This window comes from Terrapene carolina, unplaced genomic scaffold (genome assembly GCF_002925995.2).
Source record: "Terrapene carolina triunguis isolate 2854851 unplaced genomic scaffold, T_m_triunguis-2.0 Scaffold96, whole genome shotgun sequence".
NCBI classification, from domain to species: domain Eukaryota; kingdom Metazoa; phylum Chordata; order Testudines; family Emydidae; genus Terrapene; species Terrapene triunguis.
Window position 1 is genome coordinate 45,847,417 of NW_020664447.1, and position 21,597 is coordinate 45,869,013.

The 21,597-nt window shown below is 40.3% G+C and overlaps 1 protein-coding gene across 1 annotated transcript in view; it reads right to left on the bottom strand.

Annotated features, from left to right (window-relative positions):
- Positions 1–21,597, bottom strand: part of RYR3 (ryanodine receptor 3) — a 575,267-nt gene that overhangs the window by 428,070 nt on the left and 125,600 nt on the right. Inside the window, exons 4-7 of the mRNA XM_024202042.3 lie at positions 11,842–11,916; positions 10,108–10,186; positions 9,366–9,478; positions 8,977–9,076 (exon numbers count right to left, since the gene is read on the bottom strand). Coding sequence (XP_024057810.2) covers positions 8,977–9,076; positions 9,366–9,478; positions 10,108–10,186; positions 11,842–11,916 — 367 coding nt within the window. The remainder of the gene's footprint in view (positions 1–8,976; positions 9,077–9,365; positions 9,479–10,107; positions 10,187–11,841; positions 11,917–21,597) is intronic.

Consider the following 21,597-nt stretch of genomic DNA (forward strand, 5'->3'; position numbering starts at 1 on the left):
TGTGGGTCGGGACCCCAAAGTGGGTTGCGACCCTGTTTTAATGGGGTCGTCACGGCTTGCGTAAGACTTGCTAGGGCCCAGGCTCGGGACCGAAGCTGAAGCCAGAGCTCCACCACCCAGGGCTGAAGCCCTCACTGGTGGGGCTCAGATTACAGGTCCCCCGCCTGGGTCTGTTTGACAGTGAATCATTGATATCTACTCTGAGAATGATCTTTTAACCAGTATTGCACCCACCTTCCAGTAATTTCATCTTGTTTGCTTATGAGAGTTTCATTTGGGGCTGTGTCAAAAGCCTTACTAAAATCAAGCTATATCAGATCTACTGCTTCCCCCCCATCCACTAGGCCACTCACCCGGTCAGAGAAGGAAATTAGGTTGGTTTGGCATGTTCTTGACAAATCCAAGCTGGCTATTCCTTATAAACCTATTGCTTAATAATTTGTTCCAGTATCTTTCCAGGTAACAAAGTTAGGTTGACTCATCTTTTTATTCCCCTTTTTAACCACAGGTACAGTTTGCCCTTCTCCAGTCCTCTCAGGCCGCACGAGTTTTCAGATAATTGCTAATGGTTCCAAGATTGTTTCAGCTAGTTCCTTAAGTACCCTAGGGTGAATTTCATCAGGCCCTGCTGACGTGTATACATTTTACTTATCTAAATATTCTTTAACCTGTTTTCCCCTATTTTGCCTGTGTTCCTTCCTCCTTGTTAATACTGTGTTGAGTATCTCGTCAACATTCACATTTTTAGTGAACCCTGAAGCAAAATAGGCATTAAACACCTGAGCCTTCTTGATGTCATTAGCAGCTCTCCTTCCCTGCGATGCAGAATATCTACACTTTCCTTCGTCTTTCTCTTGCTCCTAACATATTGCCTTTTATGTCCTTTGCTAGGTGTAACTTATTCTGTACTTTAGCCTTTCTGATTTTGTCCCTACATGATTGTGCTATTCTTCTTTACTCATCCTTAGCCATTCATCCTTGTTTCCACATTTTGTAGGATTCTTTTTTGATTTTCAGGTCATTAAAATGATCCTGATGGAGCCACACTGGCCCTCTTATTATTCTTCCTATCTTTTCTTTGCATCGGGATAGTTTGCAGTTTTGCCTTTAATACCATCTCCTTGAGAAACTGCCAGCATTCCTGAACTCTTTTTATCCCTTAGATTTTCTTCCTATGGGACCTTACCTACCAGTTCTCTGAGTTTGTTAAAGTCTACTTTTGTGAAATCCATTCTCCTTATTTTGCTGCTTTCACTCCTTCCTTTTTTTTTTTTTAAATCATGAAATCTATCATTGCATGATCATGTTTACCCAAATTGCCTTCAACCTTTCGATTTGCAACCAATTCCACCCTGCTGGACAGATTCAAGTCTGAACTGGCTCGCCCACTGGTTCCTTCCTCCACTTTGCAAAAGTATATATATTCTCGATGTATAATGCAACACCTCCTCCCTTCTTCCTGCTTGTCCTTCTTGGACAAGCTATACTCCTTATAGCAGTCATGGTATTGAGCCCACCGAGTCTGTGTAACACCAATTAAGTCACAATTTAGCTTATATACTAATAGTTCCAGTTCGTCCAGTTTATCCCCATACTCCTTATGACACTCTCCACAGTGTCTGCACCAGGAGAGTTCTTCCCGGACAGATGAGAGGCTTTTAGGGCTCCTATAAGCAGCGCTAGCCTTTTTACCTAACATAAAGAAGCCAGAGAGACCCCATATTTTTGCATTTAAGATGAGTAGGCATTTGCAAATCCCAGTTGCATCAGGATTTGAAAGGATATCTTTGTAAGAAGAATCAATAAGAAAACTCTGGAACACCAGAAAGAAAGCCTTGAATAACTTGATAGTAGTGACCCAAAGATAGATTGATGCTACATGTGATATATTGATTTCCATATGTAAATGGCCAAGTTTTAAAAATGTGACCTCCGTTTAAATAGGTGTACCTGCCTGCATGTACATTTTTCTAACACTACCGATAGACAGGTGCTATAGGCTTGCTGTGTATATGCACCCTCATATGCAAATGATAGAAATGCAAATTTTCAAACAGGTGAATGTAAAAGTGCATAATTAAATAACTGGATACATCAGAGGTTTACACAAACATACAGATATTTGCATGTGTAATCCAGATATCCATACTATACTGAGGTATTAACAAGCCTGATTTATGCTCATACGGAAATGTATGCACACCTTTGTGAACAAAAGATAAACCTAGGACCAGAATTTCTCACACTTAGAGATGCAAGTGATTATGCTTGAATAACTAATGGGCAAAGATGCATACAGAAATAATTGAAGCCACTTTTGAAAATCCGGCCCATGTATTCTAATATCAAGTATACTCTTTTCCAAAATACTGGAAAATAACCTTTTTGATAGAAAATTTTTGCTATAAAATTAACAATACTAATCATATAACAATACTAATAAAGCATTAACTGAGCCATTGAAAGTTAATGGCATATTTTATAATTAGTCCACAACATCCTGTGACAGGGCACCTTCTCAGGCTCACCAGCCTCGTCTGCTTTTTGCCTTGGCGAGACGGGCTTGGGTAAAATAGTCCCTCTTGGTGGCACAGGGGAAGTCCCTTCCTTCTCTCCACCAGTCTTTTTAGCTTGTTTTTCTCCCTTATGGGAGGGAATGCATCCTCCCCTCCTGGAGAGGCTCCCTGTCTTGCTGCTCCTGACCTACTGGCAGCAGGACTCCTCCTCTCTCTCCTCTTTCCCCTCCTCCCAACAGGGGAGGGTTTAAAAAGGTCTCAGGCAGCTCTTAGTTGGAATCAGCTGATCCTAATTGACCTCAGGTAACTCCCTCTCAGCTGATCCTAATTGATTCTCTGGTAGCCCCTTCTCAGCTGAACCTGATTGACCTGTAGTTATCCCTCCTCAGTTGATAGGGAGGAGGGCCTTTTAAGCCTCTGAGACTGTTTTCTGCCCCGCCCCTGCAGCTGTCTGTCTTGAGTTTATCACAATCCTTACACATAAAGCATGATTTTATGAGATTATTTCCATTCATCTTCTTTTTTAGTACATGCTCTGACTGCAAAACAGACTCTCTCTAATAGGCGTTGAAACAGTCACAAGTTAGTCATAATTCTTCTTGCATTATTACAAATAGACAAAACTCTATCAAAATATTTTTGATGTTTAAGAGTAATGCACAGTTCATCCTCTGGGAATATTAATTGCTTAATTTATTTTAAAAATTAGTATATTCAGTGTTCGTTATCTTGATGAAACACTGACAAAAGAAAGTTGTGTCCCGTTGTGAGTCTCATCTTTAGTAATTAGATACAGTATCTTATATTTTAAATATATTCTGCATTCATGGAACTTTGATAGGAGATGTGGTGTTACCATTTTTCTACATAATTATAGCAATATTCTGAAAATAAGGGTAGTCTTGCCAAAAAGCACTTGTGTTTGAGGGTTTTACTCTACTTCAAAAATTTGGCCTCAAAAGGTGATACAGAATGTAAAACCTTGAGGACATTTGGTACCCATGGAAGTGAAGATCTAATAGCACTGACTTGAACAAAGCATAATACAGATAGGCACGCTGCTCAAAATTCTCCCGTCAACCTAGCTACCACCTCTCAGGAAGGTAGAATACCTATCTCAATGGGAGAACACCTCCCATCAGCGTAGGTCGCATCTTCACTGAAGTGCTACTGTGGTGCAGTTGCATTGTTGCAGCATTTTAAGTGTAGACATGCCCAATATCTTCTTACATGTCCTGTCATTTCTTTAAACTAAAGAACATAAAAATGAATTAATCTTTCCTGAAATTTCTATGCTGTCCATTTCACACTTTTGTCCTTCACTTTTGTCTAAGTTTGTTGAAAAGTTCACTTTTCTCTGTGTCATTCAAACTTGCAATCTTTGGTTTATCTTTCATTCCCCCAATTCCTTTTCCTGTCATACCCAGGCTCTCCAAAACTTGCTGCCGCTTCTTATAATGTTTCTATCTTACCTCTTCCTCTTCCCTTACTGCCAAAAACATAGTTCACTTGGTGCTTCTTTCTTACCTACACTACCATAACATCTTTCCATCCAGTTTCCCAGATTCTTTTCTTTCCAATATGTTTTTCTGCATAATTAAGGTTAATTACCTGTAATCGGCATTCTTTGAGATGAGCCTCTGCTCAGTCCCACTTGTTGAACCAAGGCAACTGCACCACAAGCTTTTGGAGAGCACCACCCATTGGGGGCACTTGCCCCTCCTGGAGGGTTCCAAAGGTATAAAAAAGTGATTGGCCCCAACTGACCCTCAGTTCTTCCACTAATTCTGGAATTCCTAACCTGGGACTCCTAAAAAGTGGGGAGCACAAATACCAGGGTCTCATCTCAAAGAACTCCAGTTACTTCATTTCTTCATCAAATGGCGTCTGTATATTCCCACCCTTTTAGCAAGCAGTACAAAGCCTAAGAAGGCAGGCGGAGTTCTTCTAGATAAACAAGAAGAGCAGGAATGCCAAGGAAGCATCAGCTCTGGCTGCCAGGTCAAGAGTGAATAGAAGTGAATGAACTTCTTGCCCTCCCAAAGCATGTCTTAATGTGGGGATTTTTTTTTTTGCTGAAAATACATGTACAGCTGCAGTTTCAGTCATGCAATATGGTGTGATGAAGACAGTGTGAGGGCTTGCCTTCAATGCTGCCTTTGTCCTGGATGAAGACTGACATTTCCAGGAGGCTGAAACTGTCAGGCCATGATAATTGTGAAACATAGTGCATTTTACATGGACAACCTTTGGACCACAAAGGACGGACTCGTTGTGACATACTGGGGCACAATGCAGACTAGTCTGTGTCACCCCTGCCCTGCAACCGTGGGTGCCTTACAATGCTTTGCTGTAGTAGCTCCTAGCTGGGATGCTCACAAACAGTCTTCCAGCATGTAAGCCGCACCCTGAGTGTCTGTGCGTAACTGCAGCCTGCTAGCCACACCCTGGATTTCACCAGCCTTGGTTATATTAGGGTGACCCCAACACATACATTTCTGGGAAAGATCTGGGACTGGGTATGTCCTGTACGATCCAGCCCTTTACTGGACAGTAGGAGGAAGGGGTAATCACTACCAGCCAGCATGGATTTACCAAGAAACAAATCATGCCAAACCAGCTTGATTTTCTTCTTTGACAGGGTAACTGGTTTGGTGGATAGGGAGAATGCTGTGGACATAATATACCTGGACTTCAGCAATGCTTTTGACACAGTCCTACATGACATTCTGATAAGTAAGCTGGAGAAATGCAGGCTTGGCAGAACTACCATTACGTGGATACATAATTGGTCAAACAACCGCAGACAAAGAGTAACTATTAATGGAACTATGTCAGATTGGAGGGAGTGGGGTTACACAAGTAGGGTTACACAGGGATCTGTTCTGGGTCCAGTGTTGTTTAACATATTTATTCAAGACCTGGATGTAGGAATAGAGAGCTTACTAATCAAATTTGCAGATGACGCAAAGCTAAGGGGGTTGCAATCCCTTTGGAAGATAGAGCTAAAATTCAGAGGGATCTTGATAAATTGGAGAACTGGGCTATAGACAACAAAATGAAATTCAACAAAGACATACATAAGGTGCTACACTTAGGGAAGAAAAACCAAATGCACAAATACAGAATGGGGGATAACTGGCTTGGCAGCAGCACTGTTGAGAAGGATCTGGGAGTTGTGGTGGATCACAACCTCAACATGAGTCAGCAATGTGATGCTGTTCCAAAAATAAAAAAATGCAATTTTAAGTTGCATTAACAGAGTCATAGCATGCAAGTCACGGGAGGTGATAGTACCACTCTACTTGATGCTGGTTAGGCCTCAGCTGGAGTACTGTGTCCAATTTTGGTTACCAACATATAGAAAGGATGTGCAGAAACTGGAAAGGATCCAGAGGCGAGTGACAAAGATGATCAAAGGAATGGAATGCAAGCCATATGAGCAAAGGCTGAAGGAACTGGGTATATTTTGTTTGGAAAAGAGATTAAGGGGGGACATGATAGCTTCTTCAAATACTTGAAAGTCTGACATAAAAAGATGGAGAAAAGTTGTTCTCTCTTGCTCCAGAGGGCAGGACGAGAGACAATGGATTCAAACTATAGCACAGTAGATTTAGATTGAATCTCAGGAAAAACTTTCTAACTGTAAGAACAGTAGGACAATGGAACAGACTGCTTAAGGAGTTGTAGAAGAACCTTCACTGGAGGCTTTCAAAAGGAGGCTGGATAATCATCTGTCTTGGATGGTTTAGACCCAACAAATCCTGCATCTTGGCAGGGGGTTAGACTAGATGACCTTTGTGGTCCCTTCTATTCCTATGGTTCTAGAAGTCTATGATTTAATGAAATGCCAATGAACAATTCGAGTACACTGTGTGAGATACCAGCTCACTGTACCTTCGGTGGTTAGAAGGAACTGAGGAGAGGTTGGGGCCACTCCTCCTTTTAAACCCTTGGAACCCCCCAGGACAGCAGAGAGAAGGAGGGGTGAGAAGCCCCAACAGACACTGCTTTCCAGAAGGTTCCAGAAGTTTGGGGTGAACAAGCTTGATCCCACAGACAAGAATATACAGAGGCCACTCAAAGAAGAAAATTAAATTTCAGCCTTACTGTCAAGGCTGAATCCCCACTCTGTCACTCCGAGTGCACAAGTGGGAGCCCACAAGGATTTTAAAATTTAATACTTGCCACTCCAGGCTTGTATTACTCTCCCAAGGTTACAGCTTTTCTCTGGCCTTGGCTTAGTAAATGCTGCCACCACCCAAATGCAAAAAACAAAACAAACAAACAAAAAACCCTTTGAACCCAGGAAGGAGCACTTGGAATTCCTTCCTGTGGGGTACCCTCAAGCCCTTTCACCTCCCCCCCCCCACTTTGGGGAAGAGCTGAGAAAGAAAACAAAGGAAATTAGCTGTGGCTACCAGCTAATCAAACAACATGCACAAACCTCTTAGGACAACAAAAATCCAATTCTGTTCTTAAAAAAGGCAAATTTTATTAAAAACAAAAAGGAAAAAATTACATCTGGAACTTAGGCTTTTGCTAGATTTTAAAAGAGCAATTCCAAAAATCAAGTACCCAAAATAGCTTTCTTGGGGATTCAGCTTAAAGGTTACAAGCAAACAAAAGCATCTGGGGTTAGCACAGAGGAGATCCACAAGCCAAAATACAAAATAAACCTGATTGTGTCTAACTAAACATTCCCTATCCAAATAATTTCTTCTAGGTATGGAAGATGAATTTTCATACCTGGTTCAAGCCTTACACAGCATTGCTGCTCCATCCCTGCAGCCCAGAGAACAACAGACAAAGGGAAAGTTTCTTTCCCAATTTTAAAAAGTTCTACCTTCCCACAGGCTCTTTTGGTCAGGTGCTCAGTCCTTTTCTTTTACCTGTAGATTTGTTAATCCTTAATAGGTAAAGCAAGCAGAGAACGGACGAAGAGGGATTTTACAGCTAACTGGCTGGCTGGGTGTCCATCAAAGGGAGCTACTCCCGACCCCACTTCATGTATCACACTTACTTTTAAGGCTCTACACAACTCTGCCCCTGCCTAAATCCTTCTTCAACTCTGCCATCTTCCTAGCTAAATAACTATTTCTCAAACTTAATTCAATCCAATGTCCTCAATCCCAACTACCTTTTTGCTACCTTTGACTCACTCCTCAAATCTTCCCCTTCCTCCAACCTTCACTTCTGTCTTCTACTTTCTTGATCACCGTGGACAATATTGCCATCCTGCCTGTCACTCAGGCCCATAACCCAGACATCATCTGCAATTTGAACCTCTCTCTCAGACCTCCCATCTAGATAATGTCTAAATCTTGCCAATTCTTGCAGCATATCGTCTCTAAAATATGGCCTTCCCTATCCATCCACAAAACTAAACCTCTCACTCCAGATGCTCATCATCTTGCAACATCCTTTTCTCTGGCCTTGATATATGCAATCATGCCCCATTCAGATCCATCCATAATGCTGCTGCAAAGATAATTTTCCTAGCCTATTGCTTTCACCACATCAGCCCTCTCTTTGCATCCCTCCTTCTCTGTTGCCACAAACATAAGATTCTTGTCTTCTTTTTCAACACCTTTCATGGCCCATCATCTGTTATTCAATATCAAGAAGTTGACTCCTGCCTCCAATCAGCTCATGATGCCACCCTTCATCACCTATCTGTTAAATTTTCCAAACAAGTCATCACCTTAATGCTTCCTTCCATGCTGCCGTTCATGCTTGGGAGGAGCTCCCCATAAACATCTCAAATCTACCTCATTATCCTTCTTCAAAACCCCCTCCTTAAAACCCCCCTTTGCCATGCCACCTACAAAAAACCTTGACAATGGTTAGACCACTGGTGTACTGAGACCATGGCCTACCATGCTGACCAACATCTCATTGATTCCTTGTACTCCCCCATTGGCCTGTCTGTATCCATCTGTTGTCTCTTGTTGGTTTATACTTTGATAGTAAGCTTGATAGGGTGGGGAACATCTTTTTGTTCTAGGTTTAAACAGCACCTAGCACAATGTGGTCTTGGTTCATAACTAGGGCTCCTAGGCACTATGATAATACAAATAAATGAATTAAATCAATCCATTAATAATAATAAATCTTTTCTCTCATTGATCCCTATCACACCTCCTTTGCTCTGCATATTCATCACACCTTGTTACTCCATTTGTCTTTTCTCACTCAACTCTTCATGCTTTGTACACCTACAATTACATCAACCACTTTACTTCTTACCAATGAGTTTAACTGTTGTGCTATCCATACTTCCCCTCTTGCCCTTCAGTCATCCTTCCTTTCTCTGTTATACTTATTTTCTATGTTTGTGTAATTTAAACTATTACGTTCATTGGGTCAGGAACCGTCTTTTTTATGTTTAGACTCTGTAAAGTGCCATGAAACGTTATATAATAAATATTCACTTTTAACAATGTTTAACATGACAAACCTTCTTCAGTGCTACTTCCTGAGCATGTAGGATGGACGTTCCAGAGTGTCTGCATAAAGGAGGCATCCACCTGAACATTTCCATTTGACATGGAGAGATGCTGTAACAGAGAGAAAACCATACCCCAGAGGGAGAACCATTAAAAGGATTTGCTATTAAATCTATTTAAATAAATTATTCTTTTCTCAAACAGTGTTCAAAGATAAATATTTTATTGAAAACTTTCAATATCTCAGAAGTCTTCGTACAATTTCTTGAAATCAGACACTTGTTTCACAACATACTAATTATCCAAATCTATTCAATATTAATAGTAGTAGCAACAGCTTTTATTTCTGCTTAGAACAGGACAATCAAAAGAAGAGAATTTCTAAGATAAACGCACTTACCAAATATCTTTCAGAGGACACACTGACCAGGATAAGATCATCACCAATTCGAACTTTTTCTCCTTCTGACCTCTGTTTAGAAGCAGGATGTATCGTCCACCAGCATGCCTCACCTACAATATACAGAGACGCTTATGCCAATTATTTAGTATATAATAAATAATATATCATTCTAAGACATGTAAATATCTCATAAAGCTACCTGTACACTAACATACAGTAAAGACTTACCATTTTTATAAGGATAATATTTGCCTTATATACCCACTAGTTTTTCTCTTTTCTGACAATTCACACCTCCCATTTCCCCCAGTATTGTCAGTCAAGGCTCGATGAACTTGATACTGTAATTGAACATCCTCGCCCCCAACCTCTGTTAAACAATAGAATACCAATTGAAATTTATTAAATATTTCTGGATGTTTTTCTACATTTTAAAATATATTAAAATATATCAATTTGTACTTAGTCCATATTTGCCAGTGTTTTCCAACTTAAGATAACACTGACCACTGGTCATATAATGTTTTTATTTCATGTCCCCCACCTCCCCGTCCCCCCCCGCCCCCGCTCCCAGGGTGCTGACCCTATTGTAAGTCAGTCTTATTTCTTAATGAATAAATAATGGCAGGTTCACAAGTTTGTAATGCTAATAATTTCCATCACTATCCTAAATGCATTCTTAAGACTAGTACAACTGGCAATTTTTTCTCACAAAATAACACACAGAATATTGGCATACCTGCTGCATTTTCTCGTAACCCCACATCAAATGCAAGTTTATCTGTCTGGGATCTTGATGTTGACAAACACGTCAAATACTACAAAACACGTTGAAATGATTAAAAACACCAAAATCAGCAGAATCATTTGAGGCATACATCTCTAATCGAAGATGTTCATAGATTCACAAAGCTCAACCTTACCATTAATCTGAATTTAAATATCCCATTGACTGCAATGAGAGTTCAAAATTAGCATCTTGCAGGAATTACTACATGTAAGATAATACTCCTCCTTCTAAGTGTAAAGGTACACACATGAACAGGGATTTTGAGACAAGCAGCACTACTCCTGAAGAAGACATATCAAGCAGACCTGAAAGCAACAATGTCTTCTCACTTTAGGCCCTGGCACATGCTCAGACTATGAGTCCATTCAGAATTGGACCTTAGAGTGGGAGGTCAGAACAGACAGAGCTCAAAAGCTATTGTTGGGAATTCCACCACAGGGGGAAGAAGGGAAGATGCTTCAAACACATCTCTCCTTCCTTCTGCACATTATTGTCCACTATTTGATAAATGCTTGTGTGAGATTCTTTCTTCTCCAATGAAACAATGTGATCCAGAGGGGAAAAAAAGCTGAAGCTTCCTAGTTGGTAAGATGTCTTAACAAATGACACAACCAACAAAATCCATAAAAGAATGCCTCAAAATATTGTCAAAGCATATTTGTGGGACTGTTGGGGAGGGGGGAACCTACTATATAAAATACCCAAGAGAAACTATGTAACTCAGTGCAGACATGGCATAAACTTACTGCTATTCCTAGCAGCAGCAAGTTGCTATTGGCACCCACTGGCATACAACATTTCAATTAACTGCTAAGCATAGAGAACCCATCGGCAAAAAATGGAGACTTGCAAATACATCTCAGACTGCAATATTCTCAAATAATGCATTATTATCTAGGACCACCTCCATACCCTCGATGCTCTCATCATGCGTGTAGCAGTGCACTACTGCACAACTTTAATAAGCTACCCATCCCTTTTGCCTCTCTAATGGTTGTTCCTCACCATATCTACAGCTGACTTCTACAAACATTTTTGTGCTGTGACTGGATGGTATGCTGCACATCAACTTGCACTGTGCATTTCTATAGTGTGGTGTGTTTTGTGTTTTTGGGCAGATCTTCATCCTTTCCACACATTTTTACCACAAAGGGTGAACATATGTCCCTCACATTCTCTTCTGAGTGTTAACACCTTCATTCCTAAAATACTTTAAAACATATGCAAAATATGTCCTTTTAGTAGCTCCTAGACATTGATGATACTAATTTTACAGTTTCTCTTTCCATATGAACTTCCATAATGCTGGAATGAATAAATAATAATCAATTTCTTTTCACTCCTTACTTTAGTTACATCATACTCAGTATATACTAGCGATTTTTGGGTGCCTTAAAGGGACACCTTAAAGGGCCCTGATTTTCAAAGTGTGGGTAATTGATACTTTGAGTCACCCAAAATTAGTGGTCGCTTTTGAAGATATTGGCCTCAATGTTCTTGCACAAAGAGGGAACACTAAATGATTATGTTGCTTCATATATTTGTTTGTTACTTGATCTAAAGTGTTTATTATAACTTGAGTTTATTATTATCAGTTATGGAGAACACGTTATTTTACTGTAGATGCAACATGCTTTTCCAATTGTAAGTGCACTCTGTTATGGAAGTTAATAAGTCACTTACCATTCTACTGAATGAATGCCGAAGTAGTATAGCATGGCCATACAGCAGGGTTCTGTGACCACCTCCTTGAGCTGCCTATAGAAATGACAGAAAGTGTTAACACTCAATAGCAATGCAGGAATTTTGACTGTTTCCATTCATCTGAAGTTATCAATAATTTAAGTATTATACACAGATACTCAAACTGGATTATCTACAAAAGTGCAGATATGCTACAAAAGTTTGTACATTCGCAATAATGAAGTAGTTACAGCAATAACTATTTTCATTGTGAAAAAATAATATATTTGACCAGACAATTGTGACCTAATTATCACGTTAGTGAGTAAAGTAAAAAACAAAGTTTTCTACTAATACATTCTGAAATGAAATGAAAAAAGGCATTTCTTACCTTTCTTATAAACTTTTCAGAAGCATTCAGAATAAAAAAGAATATGTAATTGAAGTCTTAAAAATGATTATCCATACAAATATTTTAGACATGTACATTTTCTTATGTTCCCACATACTAAATAATCAATGTTCAACAAGACCACATGTTGCTAATAAGGATAAGCATTTGCTAAAATTAGCCTAAGTTAAATATTTATCACAGGTGATATAATTATGGTAAGGGTCATTTCATTTTAACTAAATACAATTTGAGAGTGGTCAAGACCTACAGAATTGTCAACCCCAAACATTCAAAATCATTAGTCAGACACCCCCAAATTATGAGATTGGCTTAAAGATAATGAGATTTTAAAAATAATAGGTTTTGGGTTCTTTATATTCGCCTTTTGGAATTGTAGCATTTACAATTCTAATTTTCAAGCTTTTCTTCACAACCAGGATGGCTTAACACTTTTTTTTTTTTTTAATGAAAGCCAAGATTCCAGAATCGGGAGGTTTAAGAAAGGCATCAAACATCATAAGAGTTGGCAACAGTGGCTATAAAATATAACTAATAAACAATAACAAGCTCTACAGGACTTCCAATCATTTTTTCTCTCTCAACTTTCTTTCATATCCACACACCCACACCGTTTTTATATTTTATTGAGTTAACCAAAATATGCCCAAAGGATCAGGGCTAATTCTTGATGCATTCTGGTGTTTTCAACTGAAGTATAAAAAGCAGAATTTGACCTATGTATGTCTTACTGTTATATACGTCTAAAGAAGATACATACATTTGGTAAAAGCTTATGCTGTGAGTTTGAACATTTTACCATGGCTTATTTTCCATTTAATACTTAGACTTTTAGGCCTGATGCTCACTTTGTTCAGGGACCATTCAAATAGCCTTTAATACACAGAAACAAGGTGGCTCTTGAAAATATAATGGTAGCACAAGGCTCATATCTGGTTTACTTTATATTTTTCAAAAGTTAATTCTCTTAAGGCCAAATTTTACCATTGGACATGTGTAGAGGAGAGTGGGGGACCAGAAGAGTGGGGTGTTTCCATGGGCTCAAATAGCATCCACAAGCAAAATTTGGCACTAAATGAATTAGCAAGTTCATCGATTAGTCCTTTAAGTTTACATTTCATATGTAACAAAACACTAGCTCTAAAAATGCCAAACTGAAGAAACTCCTTGGGACTTTGTAGCTGGGCACCCACGTTACCTAATGTTGATTCAAAAGACTAAAGGGGAAATCATGTTTGTCCAACAGACACACACTAAAAAGCCAAAAGCAATAAAGTTGCGGATGATTCCTTTATTGTAATAACAATAAAATAAGGGTGAGAACAGTTCTGATTTTCTTGCTCTATTAACAAGTCTCAAGTAGAACTCTGCTACAAAACTAACAAAAATAATCTGCACAAAAGATAACCCTTCTCTGCTCACTAATTAAAGGAGTTTTCTCTTTATTGTATGTACACCCTTTCTTTTATGTTTTGATTGACATGGAAATGTTGTGGGTTTATTTTTACTATCAATGAACAAAAGCATCTCCAAATCACATCTGACTTAAAAAAAAAAAAAAACTGCAGTTCCTTTTTCACCTGTGTACCTCAAAATTTAATTTTGAAATGTAAGAGTCAACATTCTGCAGTCAGTTTAAATTATATTGGTCCATGCTCCAGGAACTGTTACAGTATAGTGGTCACTCTCAAAAAGGTTGGCAGTTACCTTAGGCAATCACTTACCACTGCAGATTCATATCATAAACGCAACCTGCAGTCTGCTGATGTCAGTGTAAAACAAGGAATCTTTCTTAAATAATGGAAAGGTAACTGCTTTAAAAAAAAAAAAGATGCCCAACAACCTTAGAGTCTTGGAGAAATCTACCAAAGTTTGTTTTAAAAACATGAATAATAATGATTGGATGAAGCAAGATACTACTGTGGGGAAAAAACCCACTCACAAAAAATTGTTATTGCTTTGTGTCTGCCAAAGCACAAATCCAGCTGGCCATCTTAGGCTGGAGTAACTGCCAGAGCTCATTGGCATGAGCTTTTCACAGAAGGTGCTTGATGATCTAAAGAAAAATGATACAGCAGCCCACACAATTATTTTGCTGTTATTACTACTTATTAGTCCAGCTATGTGACATGAGAGATCCCCAGGGTCGACCTGGGTTAAGCCCTGAAAAGACATTCAATACTGACAGACTACATCTGTCACCTTTTAGAATCAGAGACTGAACTCACTTGTGCATTTATGTTGCCTGTTTCAACCTGTAAATAACTCATTTATTTTTCCAAGTTAATAAACCTTTAGTTAGTTTATTACAGGATTGGCTACAGGCATTGTGAGATCTAAGGTACAAATTGATCTGGGGTAAATGACTGGCCTCTTGGGACTGGGAGCAACTTGAATATTGTGTGATTTTTGGTGCAAGTGACTATTTATCATTAAATCCAGCTTGTCTGGGTGGCAAGATAGACTGGAGAGCCTAAGGGGCCTGTCTGATGCCATTGTAAGACTGTTTCAGTGATCTAGGAGTTCACATTTGTTACTGGGTTGGTGAAATTTACTGATAGGACATGCCACCAATTTGGGGGGGTCTGCCCTGCTTTTTGGGGTGTCCACCCTGCAGTCTGCCTTGAGGTTGGCACACTCAGTCATGAGCCACTCCAGACAGCATGATAGGGGGATTACATGTGGTGAGGGTGGGGTGCAATGCTCAGGAAGGAGACAATGTGCAAAAACACAAGGCACAACATATGACACTGTCACTTCTACATGTCCAATCAGCAGAGCGTGAAGTCCATGGACTTATGGGTGGGACACAAATTCACCTTCATAGTTCTCTTCCTGGCTACAGCTATTTGAGAGCACGCACCTATATGCAGCCCTCAGCATTGCCAGCCGCAAACATGAAAATATCAAGAATCAGGCCCCCAAAATCATGATATTGGTTTAAAAACAATGAGATTTTTAAAAGTAGAATTTTTGAGGTGTCTAGGTAATTAATTAGTCTTCTGACTATAAATGAAAATCCAGAGAAGAACAACAAAAATGATTAAAGGTCTAGAAAACATGACCTATGAGGGAAGATTGAAAACATTTGGCTTCTTTAGACTGGAGAAGAGAAGAATCAGAGGGGATATGATTACAGTTTTCAAGTACATAAAAGGTTGTTACAAGGAAGAGGGAGAAAAATTGTTCTCCTTAACCTCTGAGGATAGGACAAGAAGCAATGGACTTAAATTGCAGCAAGGGCGGTTTAGGTCGGACATTGGGAAAAACTTACCCTAGGGTGGTTGTGGAATCTCTGTCGTTGGAGATTTTTAAGAGCAAGTTAGTCAAACATCTGTCAGGGATGGTCTAGATCAGTGGCCACGATCTCCAGCGGTGTAGTGTGGCTACCGCTAAGGTAGACTCCCTGCCTATCCCAGTCCCACGCCACTCCTGGAAGCGGCTAGCGCAGCCCCATGGACAAGGGGGCAGGGGAGTCCCTCCACGCAGTGCTTCTGCCTGCAAGCACCGCCCCCGCAGCTCCTATTGGCCGGGAGAGCTGCAGGGGCGGTGCCCCCCCCCAGGGGCCGAAGGGGCACATTGGCCCCTTCCGGGAGTGGTGTGGGGCCAGGTAGGCAGAGAGCCTGCATTAGCCTCGCTGTGCCCGCTGCCAATTGGGAGCCGCCGGAGGTAAGTGCTGCCCGGCGGGAGGCAGCACCCCAACCCCCAGCCCTGAGCCCCCTCCTAGAGCCAGCACCGCATACCCCATCCTGCACCCCAACCCCCTGCCCAGTGAAAGTAAGTGAGGATGGGAGAGAGTGACCAATGGGGGGTGGGAATGGAGTGAGGGGAGGGGGGCTTTGGGGAAGAAGCAGGGCATCAGGGAAGGGGCAGGGTAGATCCTGGGTTCTCCTTAGATTCAAAAAGTGATCTTGGGTATAAAAAGGTTGGAGACCACTGGTCTAGACAATACTTAGTCCTGCCTTGAATGCAAGGAACTGGTCTAGAAGAACTCTCAAGGTCCCTTCCAGTCCTATGATTCTATGATGAGATGAGGTGAAGGGGGAACTTAACACATTGAGGGTAAAATTGGAGAAATCTCCAGAGAATGGGATAGGGAATGCAAACCAGTTATCTAGGTTAGGGGTTCTCAACCTTTTTCTTTCTGAGCCCCCCACCCCAACATGCTATAAAAACTCTGTGGCCTACCTGTGCCACAATAACTGGTTTTCTGCATATAAAAGCCAGGGCCAGCATTAAGGAGTAGCAAGTAGGGCAATTGCCCAGGGCCCCGTGCCACCTGGTGCTCCGCGAAGCTAAGTTGCTCAGGCTTCTCCTTCAGACCCGGGTGGCGGGGCTCAGGGCCCCGGGCTTCAGCCCTGCATGGCAGGGCTTATGCTTTCTGCCCTGGGCCCCAGCGAGTCTAACCCTGGTGCTGCTTGGCGGACTCCCTGAAACCTGCTCACGGCCCTCCATGGGGGCCCGGACCCCTGGTTGAGAACCACTGATTTAGGGCAACATAAGCTGACTACTGAAGCAGTTTGAGAGGAGTTTTACAGTAGGGCAATTTCTACTCCACTAACTAACCTGAACCTTGAGGCGCCCGTGGAAGTCTTAGCCAGAAAAAACAAAATCAGTTTGGAGAGCCTAAGTAAGGAAATTTAGAAAGCCGGGTCCTGCAGCAGTCTTTCTGCCCCAAGCAGCTGAAGGCAAGTCTGACATATTCCTTCTGAGAGTGTGGCTGGGATGTAGAGCACATGCAGTCTGGTTGGAAGAAAAGAGGCAGCCTTTTTTTGTTTTTTTTAATCTCAGCTGAGACCAGCTGTCAGTATTGACTTCCTTCCCTTCCTCTGGTAACATACTCCCAACACCTCCACTTCCCATAAGATATTATCATTGCTAGGATCAGAATTATTGTACTTGTTTAATTGTAAATTGGAGAAGAGAGTATTGGGAGTATACAGCCAGCACCAGTTAGGTCAGGATTCCAGATGTGCAAAGGCTGGCACTGTAAAATGGAAAGAGAGGTAGAGGAGCTCTGGCTTCCCTGAGCAGAGCTTGGCGTAGAGAGAATGGCTGCAGTGCTTTTTATATGCCACTAGGCACTGCTATTCCAATGTTGGATTAACAAATAATAAGAAAAGTGGCTCCAAAACAAGGAAAAAGAATCCACCAGTCCTGGCTCAGGAAGCAGCAGGTTTCACAAGTCAAAATTCCAACTTTGGTAGAATTATAGTATATTCATTACCATTAAAATGAAGACAAATTCAGCTTTTATTATGATTTTTATACTACCACGTACATGCACAGGCCCTTGCCTAAGTAGCGTGTGGTCTAAATAAAACACATGACAGCACAAATGACAAACAAAAGTGTATGAGGATGATAGGAAGAATAAATTTACAACAGAAAGAGATGATGAGATGAACTATTATATACAGACGTCTTGGTATTCCCCTTTCCTTTTTCAAGCTGTTCATGTAGTTTTGAGATGCTGTGATTCATATGCCACTGTAACAACTGTGTCACAGCATGGGCTATAATCTATGTCAGATAGCTGGCTGGTTGCATCATTTAGGCTGTGTGCTGTCTTCAAGTCTGATATGGCTTAAGGTGGTAGAATACTAACATTTATTCAAGTGCTTCTCAATACTTCAAGGTCAGGTGCCAAACAGTTTCTCTCTCCAGCTATTAATGACAAAGCTTTTGTTTACTGTTATACTTTTATTTTTATCTTGAAATTGTTCAGATACCTGTGAAAGGTATTTAAAATACCCAGTCAATACAATAAAAATACTGGTTTGGTGTACATGAAGGATCAATTTGAACATCTGATGTCTGTTCAGCTTCTGTTACTAAAGGCTGTAGGTCATGTAAAGCCAAAAGGTGCAAATATTTCCTTTGTCTAACCAGTGACTGACCATATGAAATATATTTTTAATCTATTAATTTACAAGGAGACTTTCAGAGTAGCTGCACTGCTGTGTTTATTAGCAAAGCCAACTATAATAGTGGATATTTTGTAGCCATTTTTTCCAATCCATAAATCACAGTCCCTTTATTAAATATGGGCTTTCTAACTAATATTCTGGTATGGATTGTCCTCCAAGTCTGTATGGTTGGTGGTCCATGTACTGAAGTAAACAAACATATGATAAACTGCTTTATTTTAGACTAAAATATCCCTAATTCTTCTTTTGTTTCCCTTCCCAATACTTAGCTTTTCAGATGTCTGTGGTTTTCAATCAACTAATGGCCTAATCTTCTGCGGAGCTGAGTACCCCTAATTTCCATTGTCTTCAATGGAAATTGTAGGTTTTCAGCATCTCCAAAGGTAAGGCCTTAAACTTACAGTTGGATTTTTTGATGTTTTTAAAAATCTAAAAACTTGTTAAAAATAAAAAATAGCTTCTTATTGCAGAACAGTGGCCTCAGCAGCATCAATCTCAAAAACAGCACCAGAATCTATTTTTCTTCCATTGTGACTGCAGAAAATTAATCATTCTGGTACCATCAGGATAACCCAGAAGGCAGCAATAAACTTTATTATTTGCAAGCCACAATGAATTAAAACAACTTGAACAATAAATTAAAACTGTAAATTTAAAATTGTCAACAGCAATCTACACAAAAAGTAAATTGTGGAATAAACAAATTTATGAGCGTTATTAAAAAGTGTTTAGATCCCACTTGTGCTGACATTTGCCTCCTTGGAGGGACAACAACACAATAAATAAAGTAATCAGTTATATCCCAATGGACTAGGACTCTAAAATTAACACAATGTAATGTGTTAGTGCAGCACAGAAACCTTCATTGGATCGCTCCATTGACCTGTGGGCAGGGCCGGCTCCAGGCACCAGCTTGCCAAGCAGGTGCTTGGGGCGGTCACTCCGGAGAGGGGCGGCAGGTCCAACAATTCGGCGGCAATTCGGCGGACGGTCCCTCACTCCCGCTCGGAGCGAAGGACCTCCCGCCGAATTGCCGCTGCAGATCGTGGTCGCGACTTTTTTTTTTTTTTTTTTTTGGCGCCGCTTGGGGCGGCAAAAACCCTGGAGCCGGCCCTGCCTGTGGGCAAAACTGCAGATTTTTTCAAAACGTGCATGTGAATAATGGTCACAAAAATAGTCAAAGCTGATTTTTTTAAATAAGGCAATAGCCATATACTATATATAATCTAAATGAAACAGATACATAATGCTTTAAAGGTACATGATGTTTCAAGAGACAGAGAATAAGAAGATGCTTACCCTAAAGAGCTTACTAACCCAGACACATCCTTCCTTGTGACTCTAACATCCTTACAATATTTACCTGAATGCAATCTGTATCAATGTACCTCCACAACTGGGTAATCAGCTTGATAATAATTAAAGTATTATGCAGAGGGCCCACACTGGTATTTTAGGGAAAAGCTTATTTTATACAAACATGGTTGAGACACCACCATTTCAATTTCTAACACTAAATCCAAAGAAAGACACAAATGAACAGGATTTATTTTTATAATTTAAAATATAATGTATAAAATCAATTTTTAAAATTATTACCTACCCAATATATATACTTTATTGAAAGTACTAAGTTTTAAAAGTGGCTGAAATTGAGCTGCTAAATTTGCATGGCCAACTTTCTGGGCATGCAGTTTGAAGCAAGAAATATTGTGAGTCCTCCAGACTTGGATTTGCATAAATACTGTTCAGAGTCATAAAAATAAGCTTCTAAGCCCAAAACTCCAAGCCTGAAAATGTTTCCATGCAAATTCAGAGGCCATGTTTGAAAAATTTCCCTGACTGCTATGTATCTAAGAGGAGTTAAATAAAGTAAAGCTAGGGAGAGATTAAATATTTAACCGAGTTACAACATTTGAACGGTTGGAATATATACTTCAAATGTTATTCCAAATAACTGGAAATCAGGGAAAAAACACAACAGTTCAAAGTAATAATAGTTCAATAGGTATTCAAACTTTTCAGTCCAAGGCCAAACATTATTTTAAGGCGGTCAGGAGAAAACAATCAACATTTAGGGGCAAATTCTCTCTCCTATTTTGTTCACTTTATGCCACTCCAGTGGTGCAAAGAATGAAAAAATAATCTACCAATCCCCTGCTGGAAGTACCCCCAGCTGGGACACAGGAATCCCTATGCATGAGCTCTGCAGGCTCAGAGTGTTCCAATTATTCTCAGTGGATGTATGGCTCCCTGGGGAACTGTTGCTAGCTGGTTCAAGTCAGAACAACCCCTAAAATGTTCTAACTTGAGCTGGGGCAAAATCAGGAAACCAAAATTAGCTAATGGTTTTCATCTTCCCCTCTTTCCCCACTGCCTCCTGGGCTGTCCTGGGTGGCTGTGTGGGAGAAGGGTGCCGTCTTTTGCTAGACACTCCCCTAGGGTCAAGCAAAGGCAGTTGAGCTCCTATTCTGCTCTCCCTGGGGCTCCCACAGAATGGCAGATAATCACGCAATAGAGCAACCAGATCTACTCTTCTCCTTTCCATAAGAAGCAACACATGGGGAGAGCAGGTGCTCAGACTGCTCCAGGATCACATCAGAGCTGCTCCTGAAGCTGCAGGCCATGACAGGCAGTTGAGATAGTGGGAGTGACCAACTTTGTTCATACACTTTCATTTGAAAGTGGCATGGTATGACTCAAGAAACACATTCGTAATCAAATACACATTTTCCTTAAGAGAGCCCATGAAGGTCATGAATCGGACACCACGCTATTACACAAAAGAACTAGCTTACATCTGCAATGCAGAACTGAAACCATTTTTAAAAATAATGGCTTTTAGGGGAACTTCAGTACGTTAGGGGAAGTTCATTTCAGCAATGTTCGCTTGCTTCAGAAACAGCACATTGAAAATTCTGAGGCCAATGCTGATAATTACAGAAACAAATTTCACATGAGCCTGTCTTCAACACTCCAAACATTGGGCCAGACCTGAATACCTTTACTCACATGAGCAGTCCCACTGTCTTCAATGGGACTATTCACTGTGGTGATTTGCTGAATTAGGCCCACAGTCATAGCATCTGTCATATTTTAATAAATCACCACTAATAATACAGAATACATTCCAACTTAAATCACACATCATATTTCTACATGAGATCTATTATCTTTACTATTCTACACAAAACTGTTGAAGTCATCCTTACAACATCAATTGTGCATCAAGTTTTGTTTGAAAATTAAGACACTATGAGCAGAAAAGTAATGGGGTTATATTAAAATCAGATACTAGACCTACAGATTTTATCTATAAGATTAAATGCTTAAGCACGTACTACCATATTTCAAAAGGATAACGCATAGCTATGAGCACACCAAGTCTGGTTTGTTTTTAAGCCAGCTCTGCCA